The 27,847-nt window shown below is 37.2% G+C and overlaps 1 protein-coding gene across 2 annotated transcripts in view; it reads left to right on the top strand.

Moving 5' to 3' along the window:
• The window catches only part of SCAMP1 (secretory carrier membrane protein 1), a 90,692-nt gene extending 64,884 nt beyond the window's left edge, over positions 1-25,808 (top strand). For both annotated transcript variants that reach the window (XM_036764652.1, XM_036764661.1), the window contains 3 exons: positions 6,494-6,595; positions 13,715-13,832; positions 21,746-25,808. In XM_036764652.1, coding sequence (XP_036620547.1) covers positions 6,494-6,595; positions 13,715-13,832; positions 21,746-21,910 — 385 coding nt within the window. In that variant the 3' untranslated portion in view covers positions 21,911-25,808. The remainder of the gene's footprint in view (positions 1-6,493; positions 6,596-13,714; positions 13,833-21,745) is intronic.
• The last annotated feature ends 2,039 nt before the right edge of the window (positions 25,809-27,847 follow it).

Below are 27,847 nucleotides of genomic sequence, written 5' to 3'. Positions count from 1 at the left end.
GATTTGAGAGTCATTTGTTTAGAGATAATAGTTGGACCCATGGGAAGCTGTTGAGTTTACCATAATAAAACACAGAGGGAAATGAAAGCCCCAGTATTGAGCCTTCTTGTAGCACTCGTACATAGGAAAGGTAGCTGATGGATCTTGCAGAGGAGACTGAAAAGGATCTGTCCAACTAGAAGAGAGTCACTTACGGGATAAAATCTTGTTACAACCTAAAAGAGGCACTGGGAATGAAAAAAGGAGAAAGCTAAGAATCTTAGTCTATTTTGGAGGTCAAATAAATAATTATTAATAGTTTTGAATTTTGGAGGTTCCATGGGATCTTTTTGCATTTCAACCATCCAAATAAATCTTTGCTTTGCTCCAGAGATGAAAGATGGTATGTACTCTGTGTTCAGAGTTGGGTCTAAGTTGAGGGGCAGCTCAAACTGATATAGTTCAAATTAAACAACTAACTGGATTTGGAGGACAAGGGAGAGCAAAGGGAGGATCAGATAGCTTCAAATTTTTAAAATTTGGGTAACAGGAAAAGGAAGTTAAGAGGAATAACTGTTTGGCAGGGAAGATGATGATTTTGGTTTTGGACAAGTGAATTTGAATTGCTGGCAGGACCTTTAAGTAAAGATGGCCAACATGCATTTGGAAATTGGGGGTAAGAGTTCAGGAGACTGGAAAAGATTTAAAACAGCTGTTGCATACGGTGTAATAAGACTCATTAGAAATGAATGAATGGGTTGGAGATCAGCTTTGAGAATTGATCTGAGGTTAAACCAACCTATGTGGGGAGCTAAGTAAAGCCAGATGGGGCCTAACTGGGAGAAAAGGACTAGTTGAAAGGACCACAGGTTGTGATGAGGAATAAGAGAAGTTTCAGCGAGTGAGGGAGCAGAAGAAAAGGAAAGAAGTTTCTGGTCAGACAAGGTGCTAGGTGATCCAGTGGAGAGAATGCTGGGCTAGAGGACCCTGGGCAAGTCACTTAATCTCTGCTTCCTTGTCTGTAAAATGAGGTGATTGCACTGGAGACCTTTAAAGTCCCTCCCAACTCTAAGTCTGTGATCTTGTGCTGAAAATTCCAAATCTTGAAGGTGAAGCAATGTCTAATGATCGAAATCTAGGGTGTGACTGACTCTACTGGGCAGTGGTTGAAATAGAGTAGAGGTTTTTTGTCAACTTTGTCAGCTTTGTCAAGAGTGCTGAAGAAATAGACTATAAACAACGTTTTATTTGATTATGCTTCAATTAATGTAGATGCTGGCAAAATGTTTTAATATTGATACTAAGAAATAATCATGCTAACTTTATGGGGTTTTGATGCCATGATTGGGAAAAAAAATAAAACAAAAACCTAACCTTGTGCCCTGAGATTGTTTGACCTGCAAAAAGAACTTTATCACTACTTTTTAAAAACAGGGTTTTATTGTACTTTTAAGAGACCTTCAAAGTCCTTCCACTTTAGGGCTGAAGGCATTCAGAGAGCACCAGTGTTAATGAAGGGACAGCAAAATCAGAAGGCACCTATGAAGAACTGTACAGTTTTTAGGACTCCTGACAGCTGAGAAAAGAAGAAAGATTTTCATTAATAATAGTTAGCATTAATATAACACTTAATATGTGCTAAGTGCTTCATAATTATCTCATTTGATCCTCAAAACCCCCTTTGGAGGTGGATGCTGTTAGTGTCTCCATTGTATAAATAAGAAAACTGAGGCAAACAGAGGTTAAGCGGTTTGTCCAGGGTCACACAGTAGTGAGTGTCTGAGGCTGAATTAGATTGAACTGGGTTCTTTCTGACACTAGACCTGCTACTCCAAGCACCACACCACAGTATTCTTGGTGCTCCAGTACATATAGCAAAAGCATGCCTTTAATGTGTGTTCTGTCATATAATATGGTGGAGTGAATTTCTGTGAGCTAGTGAGATTTACTTTATACCTTGAGAGTCTGAGGGTGGACATTGTTTTTAATGTTTGAGAGCAAGGAATTCCCTGTCTCTGAACTTTTATTACTGATAAAACATTAATTCACACAAGTAATTGGTTTATTACATTTCAATTCAACAAATATTTTTGAACACACAAACATAACTAAGGCACTATACTAGGTGTAGAGGATATAAAGAGGAAAATCAACACTGTCTCTATCCTCAGAGCATCTTCCAGTCTAATAGGAGGAATGGTGTACGCTAGAGGTGTCAAACACTAGGCCCCACGGTGTGGCCAGAACAAAATTAAAATGTAGTTAGGAAATATTTAGCAAAAATAAATCAAAATACGATATAGATGATATTGTATGTGGTTCGAAGTCAGTATGTGGCCCACAGAGTTCCTTTTGTATGGTTTAGTAATCCCTGTTTCTATTTGAGTTTGGCACCACTGGGGTAAACTACATGTAAAAATATAGCATAAAATGGAGTAGAATGCAACAGAGACAAAGAAGTGGTCACTTTGAGCTTAGAGGTTCAGAAAGGTTTCAGGGAGCTGGTGAGTGTCTGAGCTGGGTTTTGAAGGAAGAAAAGGATTTGAGCAGGTTTTTAGATGAGAAAGAAATGTATTCCAGATGTGGGGAACAGCATGGAGGTGGGAAAATACAATATGGCTAGAACATAAGAGAACAAGTATAGTAATATGAAAGGTAAATTAGGAGACAGATTATGAATATACTGGACTAAGGAGTTGGTATTTGACCCCGTAGGCTGCAGTTGCAAACCTTACGTTCCCAATGCATACCTACCCTTTTTCATCAGAGGACTTTTGCATCCTATTTTTACCACAAAGATTAAAGGTATCAGGTGTGAACTCCCTCATCTCTAGCTTCTTCCATATTTTAAATCCTCTATTACCCTCAATCCCAGTGAATAAGACAGTCCACTCCTTTCCAAAGTGAACACATCTGCCTGTCCCCTTCATCCCATTACTTGTATATATTCTGGAATGTTGTTTTGGTTATCCTCTTTCTTTCTCTCTCATCTTCATTCACATTCCCCTGCATCTACAAACATGTTCAGCTCTCTTTATCTTATTTTAAAAACAAAACAAAACCTACTCTGACCTTGCTACTTCTATAAACCATTATCCTACATGAAATCTTTGTGTATTCTCAGCTGCTGGAATCTCTCCCCTCAAATTACTTTCTGTTTATTTTGTATATACTTATTTATATGTGGGGATATTTTTGTAAGTTATTAGGGGCTTACTACGTGTATTTATCACAATGCTTGGCACAAAGTGAGAGCTTAATTGTTAATTTTTAATTGTTAATTGTGAGAGCTTGTTGATTACTTGTCTTTCTTGATAGATCATAAATTCCTTGAGGGCAAGGACCATTTCATTTTGGTCTTTTATTCCTATAGTCTAGCAGGTGCTTAGTAAGTGTTTATAGATTGATCCCTTTCGTTTACTGCTAATCTGTGTCCGTGTGTGTTGTCTTCCTTTCCTGCACCACTGACTCTTAAAACCCCTGCAATGTTGCATATATCCCTACCATGCTTAATTGCTCTCTGAAAGTCAGTAGAGAACTCTTAACTGCCAAATCCAATACTCTTTTCTCAGTTCTTATTCCCTTTGACCTTCCTGCAACATTTGAAGATGATCTTTATAATTTTTTCTCCCTTGGCTTCCATGGCACTGTTCCTGATCTCTCTTGCCCGGTCTCTTTCTTCTTGGTCTTCTTTTCTGCTTCTTTCTCCTCATTCCTCTAAATGTGGAAGACCCCCCCTCGCCCACCCCCTCCAAGGTTTAGTTCCTTGATGCTTTCTTTTCTCTCGATATTTTCCCCCAATCTCATTCATCTCCTGAATTGAATAACTTCTATTATTTTTCATTTTTTAATATTTTTCCCCAATAGCATGTAAAAATAATTATAATCTTCATTTTTTAACAGTTTTGAATTCCAAATTCTCCCGTCCTTCCCTTATTGCAAAGGTAAGCAATTTGATAGGTTATACATGTACAGTCATGCAACATTTCCATATTAGTCGTGTTGTGAAAGAAAACATAGACAAAAAAGTGAAGAAAAATAAAGTAAAAAAACAACAGTATGCTTCAACCTGCGTTCAGATTCCACCAGTTCTTTCTCTAGAGAAGCATTTTCATCATAGATCCTTCTGAATTGTCTTGGATTTTTGTATTGCTGAGAATGGCTCGGTCATTCACAGTCGAGCACTGCGCAGTATTGCCATTACTGTGTACAGTGTTTTCGTGGTTTTGCTTACTTCACTTTGCTTCAGTTCATGTAAGCTTTTTCAGGTTTTTTGGAAGCATCCTGCTTATCGTTTCTTACAGCACTATAGTATTCCATCACAACTTACAACACAGCTTGTTCAGCCATTCTCCAATTGATGAGCATCTCTTTCACTCATAATTCCTTGCCACCACAAAAGAGTTGCTATAAGTATTTTTTACATATAGGTACTTTTCCTTGGCTCCCCCCCACCACCCCGCCTTGTATACAGACCTGATGATGATATTACTGAGTCAGAGGGTAGGCACAATTTTATAGCCCTTTGGGCATAGTTCCAAATGTATAGCTTCTGTTTAGAAGACTTGCAAACCTATATTGACAGCCTTTTTCTGTCTGTCTCCCTCTCTCTATCTACGCCCCCCCCCCTCCCGCTATGAGCTCTAGTTGTAAATTTTAGCTGCTTTTTAGAGGTATCCACCTAGATGTCACATCATGGTATCATGCTAAGTTTCTTATAATAGGTTTCCTTATAACTGGCTTGCTCATCTTCCTTCATCCTCCAAACCATCATTCACACTTCTACCAAAAATAATCTTCCTAATTGTATGAATAGGTCACTTCCCTATTCCAGAACTTCATTAGATCTTCTGTTATATTCTGAATAAAATGCAAAGGCAACCTGGCAGTTGAGGTCATTCACTATGACAGTTGTAAACAGACAGTTGTTGATGTTATAATTATTGTTTGATATTATATTTATGATGATAGGACTCCAGTGTGAGTCACTTAGGCTAAATGGTCCAGATGCTCATAGAAATACATGGGCAAAACAAATAATTCTTTGTTCTTTTCCACTGTTAACTTCTTGTGTCAGGTGTATATGGCTTGTAGCTTAATACAGAGCCCTTAATAAGCCATTCTTCTTCTGCCTTAGTTAATATTAGATCTTCCCACCAGTTTGCGGTCCAGATAAAGAAACTTCCTGTACTCGAGTCTCATTGGTATTGTTAGATGACCCCCCCTCCCAAATTTTTCTGCTACATCTAGGTCTGATTAGGAATGTCCCCTCCTACCTCTGGCACCAATTACCTGTTCTTAACTAAGTCCATTCTTAGGGTATGCAACCTTGTCACCTGAACCCCAGCTTTGAGCATGTTTCTGCTCTAACGTGTCTCCCTCTCCCTCTGGCTGGAGTGACCTTCTTGCTCGTGAAGACAAACTTTTGTTTATATTGCTATATAGTGTGGGCATATGTTCTTTGTCTGCTTGCTGTGCTACATGACAGTTAAGCTTGTGATTATATAATTTTCCTGAGTATCAATTTTCTGGAATTCCTGAACCCCAGATATTTGCTTTAACCTGAGCGGAGAGGCCAAATAAAGCATTCACATTTTGGATCCAGCCTTCATTTCTAGCCTTCAGAGGTCTCTGACTCTTTGCCCTCTCTGTTTCTCATGCCTAGAGTAGACATCTCCCCATACCTCCTGTGAAAAGCTTCTTCAGGACCTAGCTCAGGTCTTACCGTTTCTGATTCCCTCAAATGTTATTTCTTCTTTTTCAAATCTCTTATTTTGTTTGGCCTGTCCTGTGTATTTAATCTCTTTTGTATTTTATTCTTCTCTGTACCTTCTATGTATTTACTCTTAAATTTCCCTTATGTTTGTGGTTCATGAGTTGTATTCTAAAGTGTATGATAGTTATTTATATACTTGGTTCTTCACCTCTACCAGATTGGAAACTCCTTGATGTCAGGAATGCCATTTTCATTGTTGTCCTCACAGTACTTACATGTAAAAAATATTGAGTAAAAGTTTGTCAAACTAACGTGAAAACTCCATTGCTGATGTTGAAAGTTTAGACAATGCCATTTAAATTTACACTACTTTAAATAAACCCTTTTTAAATGTGGATGTCAGATCTTCCTGGTTTCTGTTAGAGAGTAATTTTCTGAAAATGTGGAATCATAGAGCCCATGGATATATTTCTTTGTTGTTACAGTTCTTGTGAATAAGCTATTTGTCACAGGTCACTATGTTCTTAAGGGGGGAAGGTACCAAAAGATAAACATCAATTTATATGTGTATTCACTAAAAAACTTAATAAATTGGTGTGATCTCAAAAAGTTAAAAAATGCTTTTTGCCAGTTTTCCTCAACTGCATATTTATGCCTCCCACCTCCTACCCACCAATGATCGGTATTTAAGTGGCTGCTCGTGTCTGAGGTACTTGTTTGCTCCTGTTGGTTTTAATGTTATACTGTAATGAGGGTCAAATATATTGAAGAAAAAAATGTTTTTTTCTTTTCCTTCAGGAGTGATAGTTCCTTCAGATTCTTTGTATTCTTCTTCGTGTACATTTGTCAGTTTGCTGTACATGTACTTCAGGCTGCTGGATTTCAGAGCTGGGGCAATTGGTAAGTTATTTAACTTTATTTTTGTTAGTTTTCATGGTCTTAGCATATTTTAATAGGTTAACAATATTTTAGATTTAAGAGATATAAAGATAAAGAATTCCGTAGTATAATATAAAAGTACAAATGATTTTTCATCCTCTTAACTTCTTTTTTTAACTTAGTTTAGCAGAATATTGTTGAAAGATTACATTTGGGCTGAATCACTGTTTTGAAGATTATATTCATGCTCTTATTTTAAAAATAGATTGAACATGAAGTCTGAAGACCAATTTGTTTTCTTCAAGTTGTAATAAAATTTTAAATCTATAAAGCAAGCCTCTAGCATTAATTTATTTTCTGTGTACTTGGCCTATTCTGCCTTTTCTTCTCTACTTCATCTTTTGAGATAACATGGCACCTGCTGGTCCCGTGAGGATGACGAGGTGGTGGAGCCTGAACTCGAGGTGCCACACATGCACATGCCAATAGAGCTCTCTGCCATCTCACATTGATTTATTGTTGTTTCTTCTGCCTTTCCTTAGCGTGGCCACACATCGAGCTGTCTGCAGTTTCTTATATCCTCCACTGTTTCTCAGTGTTTTGTGATACAGTCATAGGATCATAATCTTTTTGATCACTTCACCCTGTGTTTCTTAGGGCATAGTCACTGGACTTGTGAATTCACTGGTCTAGGGAACTCTGGGATGAGGAAATTCCTTCCACAGTGCCAGTCACCATCTTCTTGTCACCTAGAGCAGAGGTGTCAGACACGTCCCCTTTCTTCCCCACTCCCAAGTCTGAGTCCCAAGTGCTGCTAAACCATATTAAAATATAATTGGCAAGTATGTGGCCCCCAGGAATCCTTATATAGGGTTTAGTGGTCTTCCTTTCTGTTTGACTTTGACACTGCTGACCAGTTAGAGGTTAAATGACTTCCCCAAGGACACATAGCCAGGATGTGTCAGGAGGAGGGGATGATGGGTGGGCCTGCTTCAGGCCTTTACCTTGTTAGTTTGGTGTTTGGTGTTGGAATGAGACACTCATTTCATTATTCAACAGTTGATAAAAGGAGATTTATTTAGTCATAACATAGAAAAGGTATTCAATAAGATTACAACAGCACTTAGCTTAGATAGACCAGGGCCCTATCACTTCCAACTTTTGATAAATGATTTGAACATTTCTCCTCTGTGTGCCCAGCTGTCCTCTTTATGCCAATTGAGATGACTTGGGGAGTCAGTGATTACATCTTCTCTTATGTAAGTGTAGATTCCTAGAGAATTAACACATTGCTGGTATCCAGATTGTCTACACCTGCTCTCTAAACTTCATGCTAGAAAAGTTATTACTGCCATGGGAAAGATGTTATCACAGAGTTGAAAAGGATCCACTAGCCACCATCTATTCTAACCTGTAGCTGAATAAGAATCTCCTCTAAACCCCAAGTGATCACCTAGCCATTGTTTAAGGATTTCTAGTGAAGGAGAGTCTTCTGCGCCCAAATAGATTGTTTTTGAGGGTCTTTTCAAAGTTGAACTTGTGTGATTCTGCTTTTCTGTAACTTCTATCCACTGTTGTTCTGGGGCCAAGCAAAAGAAGTCAAAAGGGCAGCTAGGTGGTGCGGTGGATAGTGTCCTCAGCCTAGAGTCAGGAAGACTCATCTTCATGAATTCTAATCCAGCCTCAGACACTTCCTAGCTGTGTGACCCTTAACAAGCCATTTTATCTTGTTTGCCTCAGTTTCCTCATCTGTAAAATGAGCTGGAGAAGGAAATGGCAAACCCCTCCAGTATCTTTGCCAAGGAAACCCCAAATGGGGTCACAAGGAATCAGACATGACTGAAATGACTCAATTACAACAGAAAAACAAGTCTAAAGCCTCTTCCATATGACAGCCCTTTAAAATACTTGAAGACAGCTATCAAGTATTTTAAAGGGTTGTCTTACAATCATATTAGCACTTCAGGAAAATTTATTTTGGCAGCAGTGTGTAAAATGGACTGGATTGGGAAGTCTTGGGGCAGGAAGACCAATTAAGAGGCTATTGTAGTAATCTAAGTGAGAGGTAATGAAGACCTGGACACAGGTTGTATAGCTGTGTGGGTGGAAAGAAGTGGGATATAAGAGATATTGTGAAGGTAGAAATGGCAAAGATTAACAACCGATTGGATATATGAGTGAGGGAGAGGGATGAGTCAGTGATATTGCTGAAGTGATGAACTTGAGAGTCTGGGAGGATTGTGAGGCCTTGGGCAGAAATAGGGAAGTTTGGAAAAGGGGAGAGTTTAGGGGAGAAAAACGATGAGTTCAGTTTTATATATTTGGAACTTAGGATGTCACTGGGGTATAGGCAAGTGGTGATGTGGGATTGAAGCTTAGAGGAGAAACTGGGCTGGGGCTGTAGATCTTGGAGTCATCTGCTTAGTCGTGTTAGGTAACCCATGGGGATTAAAGAGGTTACTGAGAGTGAGAGTGTAAGAGGGATAAGAGAAAAGGGCTCAGGACAGAACCTTAGTGAATATGATGTGCCAGCAAAGGAAGCTGAAAAGGAGCAGGCAGGCACGTAGGAGGCGCATCAGGGAAGAGTAGCACCACAAAAGGCTGAGAAGACAAGGAGCAGCCTAGAAAGGAGGGCGGTCAGCAGTGGGCACTGCAGCAGATGGATTGAGAAGTATTAGGAGTGAGAAAAGGTCATTAGATTTGACAAGTAAGAAGAGATTGTTGTTATCTAAGTGATCAAAGGATATGAACAAATAGTTCCTAAAAAAGGAATTGCACTCTATTACTAAATAGTATATTTGCTTGGTTCTCCTTTGTAAGACCACGCATTCCTTGAGGGGAGGGACTGGTTTTTTCCTCTTTTTATACCCCTAGCATTAAGACTCCTAGCACACAGTAAGTGCTTCATATTTGTTTATTGACTTGCTGACCACTTGAAAGAGTACTCCAAGTTACTAATATTAAGAAAAATTAAAATCAAAACGACCCTAATACCTCATATCCAGCAAATTGGCAAAGATGACAAAAGACGAATGTTGTGGGCCAGGATGGTGGTATTGAGTAAGCATAGGTTAATCCCTAACCTCCACACCTCCCCAGGACTGTTGTAAGCAAGGAAGTTGTGATGTAAACCTGGGGGAGCTTGGGGTTAGATTGATTTGGGACCCACTCATGCATGCTTTTGTTATAAAAGAGTATAATAGCAATTTTTAGGTTTTTGTCTGGCAGATCCTCAGATCTGGAGGAACCTCCTTATTGGCAGCTTTTGTTTTATTTGTTTTTATCTAATTGAATAGTTTTTTTTTTTTTGCCTTGGGATCTGCTCCTAAGTGTGGGTATTGGGAGTATTCGAATATATTTTTAGTAAAATTACTTTCTGGTTAAACCTACCTCTTAGTGATCTTTTGCACCAGATATGGAATGGTGACCTGAATCATGGAATAGTCATTGCTGGAGAGGGTATGGAAAGACAGGCACATGAAGGCATTGTTGGTAGAATTGTGATTTGGCACAACCATTCCGGAAAGTAATTTGGAATAATGCAAGTAAAGTTAAGTACCCATACCCATTGACCAAAAGATTCCACTCTTGAGCGTATACCCCAAGGAGGGCATTGACAAAAAGGCACCATGTCTGCCAAAATTATTATATTACTTTTTCTGGTAGCAAAAAACTGGTAACAAAGCATATGTACATTTATTGGAGAATGGCTAAATGAAGGGTGGTATATAAATGTAATGGAACATTACTGTGATAGGAGAAATGATGAAGAGGAAAAAAAATAGAAGCACGAAAAGATATATGAACTTATGCAAAATGAAGTAAATAAAGCCAGGAAAACTATATACACAGTGACCACAATGACTACAGTAATGTAAATGGAAAAAACAACAACCATAAACCAATTTGTTTTGCAAGGGAATGGGGTGGGAAGCCCATGAGTGTGGAACGTTGTATATAATGGCTTATTTTTTCTTCTATTTATTGATCAGTTGTGCTGAATTTTGTTTTCTCTTTTTCTTTTTCAATTCTATATTCTAAGGGATGGTTCCTAAAAGGGAGCAGAGAAAGGAATGTAGGGGGAAATCGGGATGATTTCCCAAAAGCTATCAAGAAAAATCTGTTTTTTAAGAAAGATCACTGGTTACTTTGAGGAGAGTAATATCAGTAGAATGATTAACTTAGATGCTAGAATTAAAAAGGATTGGAGGGGGGTGAATGAGGGAAGAGGGAGGTGGAGGCAAGTGAGTGTAGACAGTACTTTCAAATTAGTTTGAGAAAGGGAAAAGAGACCTAGGACAATAGCTTGAGGGGGTGGTAGCATCTAGCGAAGGTTTTTTGAGGCTTGGGGACACAAGAATGTTTGAAGGCAATAGGTAATAAACTAGTTGATAGGGAGAGGTTTAAGATTCAAGAGAGAAAAGGGTGATGATTAATGGGGAGGATGATAATCTGTTGGAGAAAATGGGAGGAATGTGATCAAATACACAAATAGAGGAGGTGAGCCTGGGCAAGAAGGAGAGCCATGGGGGAGAGGAAAGAGTGCACGATGGTAGTGGGGGTTTGGAGATGAAGGAGAGTGGGAGAAGATGGGGCTTACGTTGAACAGCCTCAGTGTTTCCCTTAAAGTAAGAGTGAAGGTCCTCAGCTGAGAGGGTGAGGGTGGAGGGCTTGAGGGAAGAAGAGGGTGGGAAGAGGGAATCAAGTAGGACTGTATTAGGACAGACCCCAGTTGATATTGACTAACAAGAATTTGTTATGTATCCAGTCAGCACATGAGGCTTCTTTTACCTTCATTCAGTAGCTCCTGGGTAGTGATGGAGGAGGTGAATGGTAGGAGTAACCTAGGCCAAGGTTTGGCAAAAGGAGGATAGTGATAGTATAGAGATGCACGAGGGATTCAGTAGGCGGGGGAGAGTTAGCATGGCTAAGACTTAGGGTGACTTTGGAGAGGGAAATCTGAGCACCTTGAAGTAGAACTGTTCACTGCCCCGGGTGGGGGGGGGTGGCGTGGGAGGCAGACTGAAGCAGGAAGAAGGGGGCCTCTGCTTAGGCTTCTCTTTCTAAATTAGTGTGAAAGGCTCTCTTTAGAATACAGCAGATAATTATAGAGAGGATTGAGCAGGGGTCAGGATGAGGACACTACATAACTTTATAATTTGCAGGATCAGATTTAGAGTAATCTTTCATTTATTAAAACTTATGCAGTCTACAGTAAAGTAATTTTTAAAAAATTATCAGTGCCCCTTCATTAATATGCCCAATTGAGAATTGAATACACCATGCAAGTGTCAGTAATGTCATAATCATAAGAGAAATGCTTTTTATCTGATTGCCAAATACGAAATTGCAGTATTAACTAAAAATGCAGAAATTCTCTTCTTAGCATTTGTCATGGATGTGAATTATTTTGCTTTCTAGGGGGCACCTAATAATAATGCTGCTGGTGTAATGGTATCATATATTAAGTCATTGATTGTCTTCCCCGCCCCCCCCCCCCAAAATAGCAACTGACTTCGTAGTACAGTTTTTAATCTCAATTGTTATATTTTGCACTAACAGTTGTTAGAAAATCCTGTGCCTCTGGTTGTCAAAGATAGGAATTTCTGGTACCAGGAAGTTAGCAGAACTTACATGACTAGGTGTTCAATAAATGTTGGTTAAGTGAATGAAATCGACCTTGCCATTTGGCTCATATAATCCTTCAGTAGCCCTTTCTGTGGCAAGATTCATAGTGATGGTTTTTTTTCCTCATGGCAGCAAGTACTATTACCTTGAAAATATTCTCCTGTATTTTCTAAAACATATACTTTCCTGCAACCATATTTTTGTACTTGAATTTGTGCTAAGTTATATGTGAAGTTATCTTTTTTATTAATTTATTTTAAACTTAAAAACACAATTAGCAAAAGAAACATAAATACTAAAACTTATATAGAAAATAAAAGAAAAAAAAGCATTGCCATGTGCACAGCAGAAAGTAAGAGAGGATTCAAGTTATACAATAAATTTCCATTTCAAGGAAGCCTCTGTAATACTACATGTTGTGTTCTGAGCTGTCCATCTTTTCTTTGCTTCTGTGTAAATTTTCTTTTGTTTTCTGCTGTGTACATGAAGTTGTCTTTTATCAGCTGTTATGGAAACTCCTTATATCTTTTTTAAAAATTTCATTCTAAGTAGAACCTAGTTACTTGTTATTGAAGAAAAAGGAAATTTTGAATACATCTAACCATAAAGTAATTCTTGGCTAAATGTACTGTTAGAAAATCCTTAACAACCCAGAGATTTCTCATTATTTTGATGTAACAGAAACACCTTCCCTCACATTAAAACACTGTCTTGTGCCATTCAAATCCTACTCCAGTGCCTCATGTTGGTGTGGAAGTGACCCGGGTTTTCAAAGGCAGTGCCAGTGGTATGGCCTGTTCATGAAGGCGCTGACTTTTGGAGGTGCTTTTTCTCATATTTCTCATGAAGCTTTTGAGTTTGGGCTCAATGAGGAACTCTGTGTGTTTGTCTAGAGTGGCTTGTTACCAAAATGTTGTCTACCATTTGAGGAAGTTTTTGGCCATAGCAGTTCATGAAAAACAGTCTACTAAGGCAGTGTGTATATAACACTCTGCCAGTGGGAACTGCAGCCTACAACATTCCTATGACGCAAACTAAAATGTAATTAAGAAATATTTAACACAATGAATAAAAATGCAATAATACATAGATAACATTACATTTTAAAACGAAGTCAGTATGTGACCAGCAGGGATCCTTTCGTATGGTTTAGTGGCCCCCATTTCTATTTGAGTTTGACACAAATAGGCGAAGGCATACAGAGGTTGTGGTTTGTATCAGTGGAGAAAATTCTCGCTTTAGTGAAATCTGTGTTGCAAGTACATATCTTTTGAAGTATCTAGGCATAGAGTATCTTAGAAAAATACATTTGGTATAATAATTGTTAACATTTAGATACAAAGCATACATAGCACGTGTATGGGATGATGTGTATTAAGGAGTTCAGATGTATTTTAGAGAGACCCTAAATGACCCATGGTTTTGGAAAAGTGAGGCATTCAACCTGTATTGAAGTATTCACTTGTATTAACTTCAGTGTCCGTTTCCCTTGTCTTTTTTGGTACAACTCAGTGGTTGGATTTCATCTTTAACTGGCCTCAACAAAAGTATTCCTGTTGGAATCATGATGATGATCATAGCAGCACTTTTCACAGCATCTGCAGTCATCTCTCTAGTAATGTTTAAAAAGGTAAGATGATTCCTATAACTAAAATATAACTAAATATAATTTTTATATTGAACTATTTTTTCACTTTTTGTATTTAACTTAGTGGGAACCACATTGAGCAATGTCACAGCCCCTCCTCCACACATCTCATTAAACATCGAGTCTAGCTTGATGTACTGGGCTGACCTCTGTTTTCTAGGGAAGTACTAGAGCCCACAGAGTCACATTTTATTACATCTTCCTTTCTGTTCAGGTAGAAGGAAAGAGAGATGCTCTTTTGTTCTGCTCTAGTACTAGCCCTGCCCCCTGCCCCCTCCTTAAGGCAAGTGATGCTCCCAAGCATTTTGTACTGCCAAATGGTGGCAGGTAGTGTAATGCATGTACACCTGGAAGGGACCTTAGAAGCCACCTCATTCAAGCCTCTTATTTTGTAGCTAAGGAATATGAGATCAGAAAGGTTAAGTGATATGCCTGAGGTCACACATTCTCCTGTATTTTCTAAAACACATACTTTCCTGTAATCATATTTTTGTACTTGATTTTGTGCTAATTTGTGTGTGAGGTTATCTTTTTTATTAATTTATTTTAAATGTTGCCTCAAGTAGGATTTATGCCACAACCATTCCTAATAAACTATCAGAAATAAACAAAAACACATTTAGTGTGATGGTAATGTGGCATCATTGCTATATGTTGTCCATCTCTGGTCTAAATTATTTGGAAGAAATTATGCGCCTTTTGAATTATTTTGTATATTGAAGAGGTTATTTGTAAATAAATATAGCATGATAGTAACTTGTTATTTATGGGAAATTTATTATACATTCATTTGTAAGGTAAAAGATTATTATAAGGTAAAAAACTACCAGCTGACTTTTTTTTCTTACTTTGGCATTTTATACATTGGGGTTTCTTAAATTGAGCCACATGTTATCTTTTGTATCTGAAACATGCTGGGACAATGAACAAATATTAGCAAAGCCACTTTGATATATGGCTATTATTCCTTTTAACAAAGAAGTTGAAAAATTTCATTTTCTATCTCCATAAATTTGTTCCTGCCATGACTTCTTCTTTAGCCTTTTCTCCTCCCACCCCCATTTGTCGAATTCAAATTCTGTTCTTTCATGAAGCCTTCCTCTGTTTTTGGTGATTGCTGCCTCATGGTTTAGAAATGATCTCAAGTCAATAAAGTACATATGTTAGCATAGATAATCATCATAGGATTTCAGAGTTGGAATTGTAACTCTGACCATTTAAGAACACTTTAAGTTTTGCCAAAGTACTTTCCTCAAAGCAGCCCTATGAGATGTGGTACCAGTGTCATCCCCCTTTTTCTGTCAGGGAACAAAGACTCAGAGAGGTTGTAACTTGCCCATGATCATGTCATAGCTAGTAATTTTCTGAGATGAGATTCAAAAGCAGGCCTCCTGATTCCTAAGTTCTTCACTTTTATCTACTGTGTCACACTGCCTCCAAAGAGTACTGAAAGGGACTTTCGAGGTTGAATGAGATATGACCTCTACCCGAAAGGAAATTCTGCCTATAACTTCCATGACAAATGGTTGTTCAGTTTCCCCCTAGTGAAGGGAAACTCATTCTTTCCCCCCAAAATGTATTAACCTTTTGGATGGCTCTGGTTAGGAAGTTTTTCCTTATATTAATCTGATACATGCATCCCTTTTTACCTGTTGACCCTAGTTTTGCCCCCTGGGCCAATTAAAATAAGTCTGAAGTTTTTCTACTCCATGACAGCTGTCCAAGTGCTTGAAAGCAGAAACTGTGATCCTGCCTTGTCCAGTTACCATGAAAACATTGGTCGGATGTGTTGTCTGCCTTTGAGGCATCTTAGTGCCTTTCTCTGCAAGAGACAGCATGGCCAAGAGAAAAACACCCTCTGGACTGAGAGACTGGGGCTTGAATTTTCCCTCTGACCCTATTAACTGTGTGACCGTGGGCAAGTCACATAACCTCTCTGACCCTGATTCCTTATGCATAAAATAGAAATAATAGCTTTATTTACACCACAAGGTTGTTTTGAGGATCAAATGAGGTATTTCTTCTGTGTAAGGTTCTTTTCTTCTTGTATGTAAAGAGTCATACAACTATCAGCTACCTACTATTGTTACTCCTCTTATAATTAATAGTAATTAAAGAAGAAATGAATTTAATGTGATATGACATAGTTTTGAACTTGTGATGGCTCATGTCAATGATCGTTTTCCTTTCTAAGTGTTCACAAACTCTTCCCTTCCATAACTTGTTCTAGAATTTTTACTAAGGACTGAAGTTACATGTCTTAGCCAATAGTTTGGTGAATCCCACTTTTGTTTTTTAAAAATTAGAATATTTGGGGGCAGCTAGGTCACGCAGTGAGTAGAACATCAGCCCTGGAATCAGGAGGACCTGAGCCTCAGACACTTGACACACTTACTAGCCGTGTGACCTTGGGCAAGTCACTTAACCCTAATTGCCCTGCCTTTCCTCCTCCAAAAAAAAGTAAATAAAATTAGAACATTAGGCCATCTCCAGTCCTATGGCACCTCTCATATGCTACGTGATTTTTTTCAAAAGTTGCCAAAGTGGCTTAGAATTCACATCTGTATGTTCTTTCAGTACTCTGAGATGTAGTTTGTCTGGTCCATAATCATTCTTATGCAATAAAAGAATAAGTTTTGGAAGTTGCATCTGGGATGAATTAAAGTGGAGAGAGACTAGAGGCAAGGTGGTCATTTCAAAGCTATTGTAACAGGCAGGAGGGAATGATGGTCTGAATCAAGATGATGGAAATAAGACAGAAAAGAGGGGATAAATGTCAAAGTTATTGCTGAAAGAGCATCAGCAGAACCTGATGATGAACTGATTATGAGAAGAACCAAGGAAGAAAGCCTACTGCAGACTTAGAATGGAAGTGACATTGGCACAGATGCAAAGGGAGCAGGTTTCAGAGGAAATAGGAATTCAATTTTAGACTGAATTATAGACGTACGGAGTCAGATGGAATTGTGAAATTAATTGCAAATAGCTACTGTGTGTTTATCAGTTTTCTTTCTTACCTTTTATTCCACACTGCAAAACTGGCTATTTTTCAGTCCCTTAAGATCTATATGTTGTTAGCCATTAGTTGTATCCACCAGGGGTCAGGCTCATCATTAAGTTACTAGTCTGTCAAGGAACCTATGTCCCTTTGGGAATTGCATTTTGTTATTGAATCCTTTTCTGTCATAAGCCAAAAGTGCCACATGAGCTATATTTATTTTTTAAATTAAATTGAGGTATAGTGAAGATTTAAAGATTATGTGATAGACTTAGAGAAAGTTGGGAACACTTTGGAATGTTAGAAAGCTGGGGATAGGCTTGAAAATCACTTATAGGTAGAGACTCACTTTTTGTACTGCCTTAAAAAATTGACAACTCAGAGTAATTTTTTCATCGTTCTATACCTTAAATTATTAACATTTTGTTTTGACATACTGTCAAATATCCACAAGAACCTTTTAAAATACAGTCACAGATTATTAGTTATTAACTGAAGTTTGTTGTTTTCCCTTAGTTTGATATCATGGAACTCATTTTGATTGCTATATTTTTCCATCAATTTTTTTTACCTCTTTTTGACTTTGTGTTGTTTTAATCATTATAATTTGGCTTTGCTTTCTTCATTTTATGTCTATGGTTCTCTGAATTTATCATATTTATCATTCCTTAAATTACATCTAATTCCATAATTGGTTCATCCCTTTTCCCCAGTCATTTGGTATATATTTTATAGCAACATTTTATCACAAATAATGATGCTGTGAACACTTTAATGATCTTCCTGGGATGTAGTCACAGTAGTGGAATCTCTGGGCCAAAGAGTTTGAACAGCTTAGTAATTTTCGTTGCATAATTCTAGATTATTTTCCAGAACAGTTAGACCATTTTACAGATCCATTGTCTTTGCACAGCGTTTTCATCAGTGAGTTTTCTTATCTTTTCTAGTATGATGGATATGAGTTGATACCTCAAGGGTCTTTCACTTTGCACTTCAATGATGATGATTGGTTTTAGACAATTTTCAGGTGGTTACTGATAGTTTAATATTTTCTTAATGTGCATTTTAACCAATGTTTTATTTCAACATATAACATTTTTTTCATTTGACAGTTTATTTTCCTTTCCTCCTACCCCATATGTAATTTAGAAGAATAAAAGAAAAAAATCCTTGTAATTAGTATGCATAGTCAAGCAAAATAAATTCCCATGATGTTCATGTTCAAAAGCATGTCTCATTCTGCATATTTATTTAGTCCATCATCCCAATTTGTTCATGAATCAGAAGACATTTAATCCATCACCTCATCAGGAAGTGGATAATATTCTTCATAATCAGTCCTATGGAATCCCAACTGGTCACTTTTGTTGATCGGAGTTCTTCAAGTCTTTCTAATTTTAGCTACATTAGTTTTATTTATGCAAAAAACTTTTAGATGGCGCCTGGAAAGCAGGGACTTACTTGAGCTCTCCCCCAAATCCCTCCAAACAGCTGGGAAAAATGGCTCTGAACAAATTCTAGAGCTGCAGAACCCACGAAATAGCAGAGGGAAACAGGTCTCCAGCCCAGGAGAGCCTGGGTGGTTGCTGGGAAGGGTCTCTCGCATGGTGCTGAGAGGGGTGGGCAGCCTAGTGTGGACTGTGCTGGGACAGACCAGACCCAGAATAAGCCAGCCGGAACACACCTTGGGGCCATGAAACAGTGAGCTGTGGCAGTTACCAGACTTCTCAACCCACAAACGCCAAAGAGCAGGTTGGGGGAAACTGCGGAATCGAGTTCAGAGTGGTCTGATCACCAGCCCTGGGGGTGGCGGAGGTGGTGCAGCGGTGGCAGTGGTAGCAGCGGGAAACTCCTGAGGCTGCTTCCCGAGTCCCTGGCTCACACAGTGGGAGAATTCTAGCAGCAGATCAGAGCGGGAGTGCAAGGAGCACTCTGTGGGCACAAAGGCAGATTCTCTTGCTGTGCCCTGCTTGGATCTGTATTGCAATCCTCTTTGGTAGTTCTTGGGGGAGGAGGAGCACTGCGGTGACTGAGCCTGGGGTGACAGTGGAGTAGAAGTAGCTCTGAAAACAGCAGTGCTTGGACCTAAAGCTTGGGACAAAGTGCTCTCTAATTTACAAGCAGTCATATTCTGTGACAAAAAGCTCAAGTGTCAATTAGTTGTCTGGGAACATGAACAGGGAGCAAAAACGAACTCAGACTCGACTGGAGACTCAAACTCAGAAGAAGTCAACAAAGTCAAAGAGCCTACATCAAAAGCCTACGAGAAAAATATGAATTGGTCTCAGGCCATAGAAGAGCTCAAAAAGGATTTGGAAAAAGCAAGTAAGAGAAGTAGAGAAAAAATTGGGAAGAGAAATGAGAGTGATGCAAGAAAACCATGAAAAACAAGTCAATGACTTGCTAAAGGAGACCCAAAAAAATACTGAAGAAAATAATACCTTAAAGAACAGACTAACCCAAATGGCAAAAGAGCTCCAAAAAGCCAATGAGGAGAAGAATGCCTTGAAAGGCAGAAGTAGCCAAATGGAAAAGGAGGTCCAAAAGACCACTGAAGAAAATACCACCTTAAAAATTAGATTGGAGCAAGTGGAAGCTAGTGACTTGATGAGAAATCAAGATATTATAAAACAGAACCAAAGGAATGAAAAAATGGAAGACAATGTGAACTATGTCATTGGAAAAACCACTGACCTGGAAAATAGATCCAGGAGAGAGAATTTAAAAATTATTGGACTACCTGAAAGGCATGATCAAAGAAAGAGCCTAGATATTATCTTTCAAGAAATTATCAAGTATAACTGCCCTGATATTGTAGAACCAGAGGGTAAAATAGAAATCAAAAGAATCCACTGATCACCTTTTGTAAAAGATCCCAAAAAGAAAACTTCTAGGAATATTGTCGCCAAATTCCAGAGTTTCCAAGTCAAGGAGAAAATACTGCAAGCAACCAGAAAAAAACAATTTGAATATTGTGGAAGCAATCAGGATAACGCAAGATCTAGCAGCTTCTACATTAAGGGATCAAAGGGCTTGGAATATGATAGTCCAGAGGTCAAAGGAGCTAGGATTAAAACCAAGAATCACCAACCCAGCAAAACTGAGTATAATGCTTCAGGGCAAAATATGGACTTTCCATAAAATAGAGGACTTTCAAGCTCTCTCAATGAAAAGATCAGAGCTGAATAGAAAATTTGACTTTCAAACACAAGAATCAAGAGAAGCATGAAAAGGTCAACAAGAAAGAGAATTCATAAGGGACTTACTAAAGTTGAACTGTTATGTTTACATTCCTACATGGAAAGATGATGTGTGTAATTCAGGAGACCTTTCTCAGTATTAGGGGAGTTGAAGGGAATATTAGACAGAGGGCACAGGATGAGTTGAATATGAAGGGATGATATCTAAAAAATAAAATGAAATTAAGGGGTGAGAGAGGAATATATTGAGAGAGGGAGAAAGGGAGAGATAGAATGGGGTGAATTATGTCACATAAAAGTGGCAAGAAAAAGCAGTTCTATTGGAAGGGAAAAGGGGGCAAGTGAGGGGGAATGAGTGAATCTAGCTCTCATCAGATCCAACTTGAGTACGGAATAACTTACACACTCAATTGGGTATCTTACTCCACAGGAAAGTAAGAGGAAGGGGATAAAAAAGGGGTGGTGATAGAAGGGAGGGCAGGTAGGGGGAGCAGGTAATCAAAAGCAAACACCTTTGAAAAGGGACAGGGTCAAGGGAGAAAATTGAATAAAGGGGGACTGGATAGGAGGGAGGGAAACATAGGTGGCCTTTCACAACATGAGCATTGTGGAAGTGTTTTACATAATGATACACATGTGGCCTACGTTGAATTGCGTGCCTTCTTAGGGAGGATGGGTGAGGAGGGAAGAGGGGAGAGAATTTGGAACTCGAAGTTTTAAAAACATGTTCAAAAACAAACAAACAAAAAAAGTTTTGCATGCAACTAGGAAATAAGATACACAGGCAGTGGGGCATAGAAATCTATCCTGCCCTACAAGAAAGTAAGGGGAAAGAGGCTGGGGGGGAGTGGAGTGAAAGAAGGGAGGACTGACTGGGCAACAAGGCAATCGGAATATATGCCATCTTGGAATGGGGGGGGAGGGTAGAAATGGGGAGAAAATTTGTAACTCAAAATCTTGTGAGAATCAATGTTGAAAACTAAAATATTAAATAAAAATGATAAAATTAAAAAAAAAACTTTTCAGTTTTATGTAATCAAAATTGTCCATTTTTTCTTTTGTGATTCTCTTTCCCCCCATGTTTTCTAATGAATTCTTCCCCTATCTGTAGATCTGAAAGGCAATTCCATACTTTTCTAGTTTACGATTTTACTATTTATTTTTAAGATGTATTGATTTGGAGCTCAGGTTTGGTATGTGGTTTGAGATATTGGCTCATGCCTCATTCCTCCCAGACTGCTTTCCGGTTTTCCCAACAGTTTCTGTCCAATAATGAGTCCTTCCTTGCCAGTAAATGGAGTCTTTGGATTTCTCAAACATTATGCTAATGTATTTATTTGTTTCTGCATATTGTTAATCTAATCTGTTAAACTGATCAGTCTCTTTTGGAACAGTCTCAGAATCATTTTAATGATTACTGTTTGTAGTACAGTTTGAGATTTGGTGCTGCTAGACCTCCTTCCATTGATTTTTTTCATTATGTCCCTTGAGCTTCTTGACCATTTGTTCCTTCATAGGTTGAAGTCTTTTTAATCAGTAGAATATAACTGATAATAAACCCAACCTTAATACAGTCTTTCTAAGCACTTTTGAGATTCTTCTCTCTGAGCTGCCTAAAATTTTTGTATGTCTGTAGCTGACCAGAACATTTGAGACTTTGCTGTTTTTCCCATCTTCTGTCTCTTTTGCCTCCGTAGGTGCATGGACTATACCGTACGACAGGTGCTAGTTTTGAGAAGGCCCAACAAGAGTTTGCAACAGGTGTGATGTCTAATAAAACCGTACAGACAGCAGCCGCAAACGCAGCTTCAACAGCAGCAACAAGTGCAGCCCAAAATGCGTTCAAGGGTAACCAGATGTAGAGAAATCTCCAAACAACGCACTGTTACCTTTTGACTGTACTTTTTCTCAAGTTACTGTATTATTCTATGAAGATTTTTATGTTCGAAATACACACTATCCACAGCATGTATGTTTCCTGTTCACCTGTGCATGGGCAAAAACCAGGAAAAGTTCTTTGTTTAAATCCTTAACATTTTTTTCTTGAATACTATTTCAGTGCTCCTCACAAAGAAAAAGATTATACCGTATGCTAAATAAATATTCTCCATATTTTCTGGGGGATGAATGTTTCAATGACTTGTTTCAGTGATGGAACACTGAAATTAATATGGTACTTCATTATAATTTAAAAATACATTTAGGCTTTAGCTGCAGTAATTCTTTTGAGAATCTTTTATTAGATACGAGGGACATTTAGGAGCAAGTACATTGATTCTTCATTCCTGTCTCCCTGTTTGTACAAAAAGAAATAGGGTAGGCTGAGAGTTTAGGAATTTCAGTTTAGCTTGCTGGTGTGGAAGCTTTAGAAATTGATGATGGGCCTGTGCATTCATTAAAAGCTGATGTAAATTTCATTTTATTTTTATTTTATTTTTAGGGCACTAGTTCTTTTGATATCAACTTGTAAGCTTGCATGAACACTGTTGAGTTACTTAAATTTAATCAGTTAGTGTTTTGGTTCAGAATTCATCTGTACCATTTATGATTACAGGATTTGGTGGAATGTTTTTGCAATCATAGAAATGTTTTAAATAGATTATACTCATAAATAAAAGTTGATTTGGGGGCTCAGATATTCTAACAGTAGAATATGCAATGCAGCGTACAGTTGAGTTAAAAGATAACTGATGGAGTAGAATTAAATGATCATACTTGCTCTTTTTTTTAAAAAGAAAATTTCAGTATTCGTGTCTTAGAGAAAATGCTGTTAAAGAAAAGATGCTTTCTTATTTCTTGACATATTCTTGTGGTTAGGCTTTTCTACCCTTCCTTGGAGTGAAAATTTGGTTTGTTTGCGTGTGTAATTTGTGTTTTAACAGTGAAAATTGTAATTTTAACATTGGTATTAACTTTCTTACCTTTACAAGTCAGGTTGCCCTTTGTCCCCAAATATAAATATACAGTGTTTTAACTTATTTTTATTCTGTTATTGTCACTTCTAATGATTTTTTAAGCTGATGCTTCACACATACTTGAATTCCTTTTATTGCACTTCAGTCTTTGGGGTTTGAGACAAATCAAGTGAATTGTTTAAATTCTGCAAATAGCAACACTACTTCCAAATGGAAGTAAGTAGTAAAATTAAAACATTTAAATATTCAGCGTATACTGAGAAAGGAACTGAAAATAAAGCTAAGTGTGTTCATTGTGTAGGTTATACTACTCACTTGCCTCCTTGCTGCATAGAAGTTTCATGATACAATGCATTTGGCTTCATACCTTCCCAAGTCATATTTTTAAAAAGTCATGGACGTCATTGAGCAGTTTTTAAGGAGAAATAATACATTTATAGAGAACAGCATAGATTAACCTGATTTTAAGGAGGTTTACATGTAGAGAGTATGATGTTTGAGTATAATGCAAAGCCTTATTTTTTAAAAATTCAGATCAACACCAATGAGTAGATACTTGAAAAAGATTCCCCCTCACCCTTTCTATATTATGAAGTTAAATAAAATGCTGGATATGCTTAGCAACCTGACTAATCTTAAGAATCACTGTAGAAATAATTTGACCAAGTAATGTGGATCAAGTCAAAGGATTTTCTGTTGAACTTAGCTGGGACTATGACAAATTTGTATGCTTGGAATACATTTCTACATTAACTTTAGGAAAATCTAGCTCCTATTTTAAAGTTTAAAGCTGTTTTTCCATAAATAATTTTCTTCAGTAATAACTGCTGCAGAACTTATTAAGTAAGCACTGCAATTGAAATCTTTCAGTTTGGTTCTTCCTGCTGCTGAGAGATACCAGAATATTTAATGATTTATTTTATTGTAACAACTTTACATTGGTTAAAACATTGACTACTAAATGTCACAAGAGCATTCATTCTTGGTCACCAACTCGTGTTCCAAATCTATTTTGGTGTTTCCTTAAATCACAGGTAAAAATTTGTTTGGGGGAGGACATTTAAAATTTAAAAAGGAGATTATTAATTATCGTTTCCTTCAGAATGGAAATATTTTTTACATCCCCTAAAGGGGGATGTTAAAAATTATCGCTACTAAGTGTAAAAGGATTCATAAAATCCAGGGGTCCTTCTTTTGTGGAGGGAGGGTGGGGGAAGTGTTTTGGAATAGATTTGTTTGGATATTCTTGTTGCAAGAATTTGTGTCAACAATAGTATCTGTTTTTTAAAGATCCAATTTGCATTAAAATAATGGCGTAATGTCCATACCCGGAGTGAAAGGGGATTTAAATCATAACTTCTTAAAGAAATTACTTTTCTCTGGTCAGTAATAGGAAATATTCACGTGTTCACTTTGAAAGCAGAGGCTGTTTGTTAAAATGTTTTATACTTTACCCTAAAATTTCCAGGTACTCCAGTCACAGAGCAATTTTACAACAGTATGCACCCATTTGATTTTTGTTTTCTAGTAATAAATTGTGGCTAATTTATTTCAAAGTAAAGTTTGAACACTGGAAGTCATTGCTTAGTGGTCTGTAATTTAGGATTTGGATTATTTATCTAAGGGATGTTTGTATATTTTGTAAATGACTAATAATGCTTTGCTGTCATGGTGACTGTCTTGGTTCTATATAATTGCCCTTCTCATCTGTCCCTCTGATGTTGCATGTTTTGAGTAGTTTGAAAGTTTTGTATATTTATTGTATTAACAGAGTGTCATAAAATAAAATACTGTTTACTGGATGTTTGTTCTGTATAGTTTTAAAGAATATATTAAAATGTTAAAGACAGGAATTACACAGGAGGTCTGACTGTACAGAGAATTCCACATTTGAAGTTTTAAAATTTATATATAATTTTATAATCTTTTGAAACAAGAAGTAACATATCAGACCCACTTAGAATCTAATTATACACAGTATTTTAAGGAAGTATTTAAAAACATTGAGCAGATACATTTTTGTTTTATATTGGACTCAAAAAACAGTACAGTATGGACTCATCTGTACTGAATCTACTTTTAAGTATTAAACACAGATGTCCTGTCTAAAATTTAAACTAGGTTTGTTTACTTTTTTTATTCAATTGACACTTCTGTATCAGTATTTATTTTTCTGTTGTTTTTGTTTCATTTATGTCCTCTGCCCTTGTTCTTCCCTCTCCTCCTCTGGCATCACTGCTGAGGGCTGTTTTATGTGCTGACAGAGAGAATAAATGCCTGCTGTGTATTGCTGGATTCTTCACTTCCTTATCTAAAGATTTTTTGCAAAAATATAATTTGAAAGGATGTTCTTGGTACCCTTTACTTTGGGTGACACTTTAAGACAAACAGTATTTTCAGTTTGTGCGTGTTACCTAAAAAATGAGTTTGGATTTCCACAACTAATTTATTAGGAAAATGTTTCTCCTAGTTAACATTTCCTAATCCATGTTGAACGATGTTTGTATTTTTTAAAAGTTTTCTTTAAATATTTTTTGTTTCTATAAAGCTGTACCTTTGTGATTTGTGCAGTTTTTAATCTATTTATTGCTCTGCTTCTCTCTTAGAATGTTAGCATCAACACCAATTTGTACACTTTCATTAGTTAAAAATCAAAAATTATTACTATTGTTCATTTGCAGAATCCATTGACTTTAGCATTTTTTGTTCCTCTGTATCAGAATTGTTATGATACTTGTATACTCACCTATTTCCCCCTTTTGTTTAGTAAAATTTTTTAGAAGTCATCTGTTGATTGAATGTAGTTTGAGCACTCCAGAAGTCAAATAAATATGGTTAACTAAAATGTTGGGTTTTTTTAAAAAAATTTGTTGTACAAACTTACCTTTTAGGATTTAATACAATACATTGAGTTAGGACAGAATGTAATTTAAAATCTTGAAACTATAAACAGAATAAAGTGAAGATATATTTCAAAAGACAAATTTAAATTATATTCTAGGCCTTGGTATTAACCAGTTCAAATGTTTGTATCTTAATTTAGCATTACAGGAATGGAAATGTTTCTTTTAAACTTTATGGTATTTTCTAGCTCCTAATTACTAGCTACATTTAGATGAAGAATACCTCCCACCCCCCACCCTAGCCTTGCCCAGGATCTATTGTATTAGCATCAGTTTATTGTTTGCTGACTCCAGAGATGATTCATTAATGTAAATATTAGTCATTTTTTTTAAATCTTAAACTACACCTAAACCATCCTAGACAGATGGATATTCGTTAATTCAGACTCCCCAGAGAAAAGATTGCAATAATTATTAAAGTCCTACAGTTGTCAGCCCACACTTTTAGTAGTTTTATAATGTATTAAAATTGTTTTAATCAGTCTATCGATTGTCACTAGCACTATTCCCATTTCTTAACACTCCCCTAGTATCACACCGCACATTAGAAAGCCACAGTATAATAATGCAGTAAGGCATATTCAGATTGTAGGAATTCCACAGCCTCACCTAATCTTCATGTGTTGATCCATTTCATTTTTCACCTAATGACTTAGCTGATCCTACCCAAAACCTTCCTCACTGAAAGCCCATTCTTTTATTTCTTTGTATAGATGTAGAGCAGAAAGTAACTATCCTTTTTTATATATTTGAATAGGAAGATAATTTTAAATCCTGTGTTATCCAACTGCACAGATTTTGTTCTTTGATCTAACTGTTGGGGTGTCATGTACCCAATTTGACAGTCTGGTGAAACCTGTGGACCACCTCTTGTAACACTTTTTAATGCATGAAATAAAATACTTAGTTATACAAAGGAAAATACATTGAAATACAGTCATCAAAATATTAAAAAAAAAAAGAACAGCCCACCAAATTCACAGCACCCAGGTTAAAGAATTCTTGTGGGTCTGCACCCTTAATTGTTAGGACCCTTATGTGGAACATGAAATCCTCCATAACTATTGAAGTACATTAACTACTTTTGTCTTAGCCTCGTTTAGCAGGGTTCCTCCAGGTTTTTCATATAAAAATTGGTGAGTCCTTGCATATGAAATCTCTCTGCCAGAAAAACAGCCCCTAATTATTGGTTCATTCAGCAATCATATCATTCTAGATGGAAAAGCCCAGATTTAGATTGAGGATGAAGCAGCATCATGTGACATCATTGGGATTCTACCCTGACATCTCAAGATTACAAACCTTAAGATTAACCAACACTGACCTCATGATAGAATAATAAGGAGGTGATGTTTGTAGGAGAGGAAGTTGTGTTAATTGGAGGTGAATGTAATTGTGAGAGTTGAAAGTTGTGTGTGGGGAGGGGGGAGCCTAATACATTTCTTGACACATACACTTATTATCATGTACACAAACAAGTCGGACCCACTAACTCACAAACTAAATTTAAATTTCAAGGAGAGAAGAGTTTTCAAAGGGACTGTGTACTTGGTTAAAAAATTCCTTTAATAAAAGAGAAAGAATTTGTACCTTGACGCAGGAAAGCAAGAATTGTTATAATACAAAATAGATACTCAGTTGGCTCAATTTAGATTACATAAGCTATCCCTTGAGCTAAAGTTGTTTATTTTTGTTACTCTTAAGTGTTTAAGTCCATTCAGTTTGTGCCAGAAATTGTATGTTAACATTTAGTATTATATGACCCATTTGACTGTTGTAAAAGGAAATGTTCCGATAGATGCCTTACTATAGGAAGCACAATAGTCTGAGCTACTGGCCGATTTAAAACATTTCTGTTGCCTCATCACGGCCAGTGCCTTTAGTTACCACATTTTGAAAATTGATCTTTTTGGGCGCTTCAGGGGAAGGGGGCCCAAGTGAATTCATCCTCCCTAAAAGCAGACATGCCCTATTCCATGCC

Source organism: Trichosurus vulpecula, chromosome 1 (assembly GCF_011100635.1).
Source record: "Trichosurus vulpecula isolate mTriVul1 chromosome 1, mTriVul1.pri, whole genome shotgun sequence".
In the NCBI taxonomy this organism is placed as follows: Eukaryota; Metazoa; Chordata; class Mammalia; order Diprotodontia; family Phalangeridae; genus Trichosurus; species Trichosurus vulpecula.
Note: the sequence above shows the minus strand (reverse complement) of the source record. Positions and strands in the feature narration are given on the sequence as shown.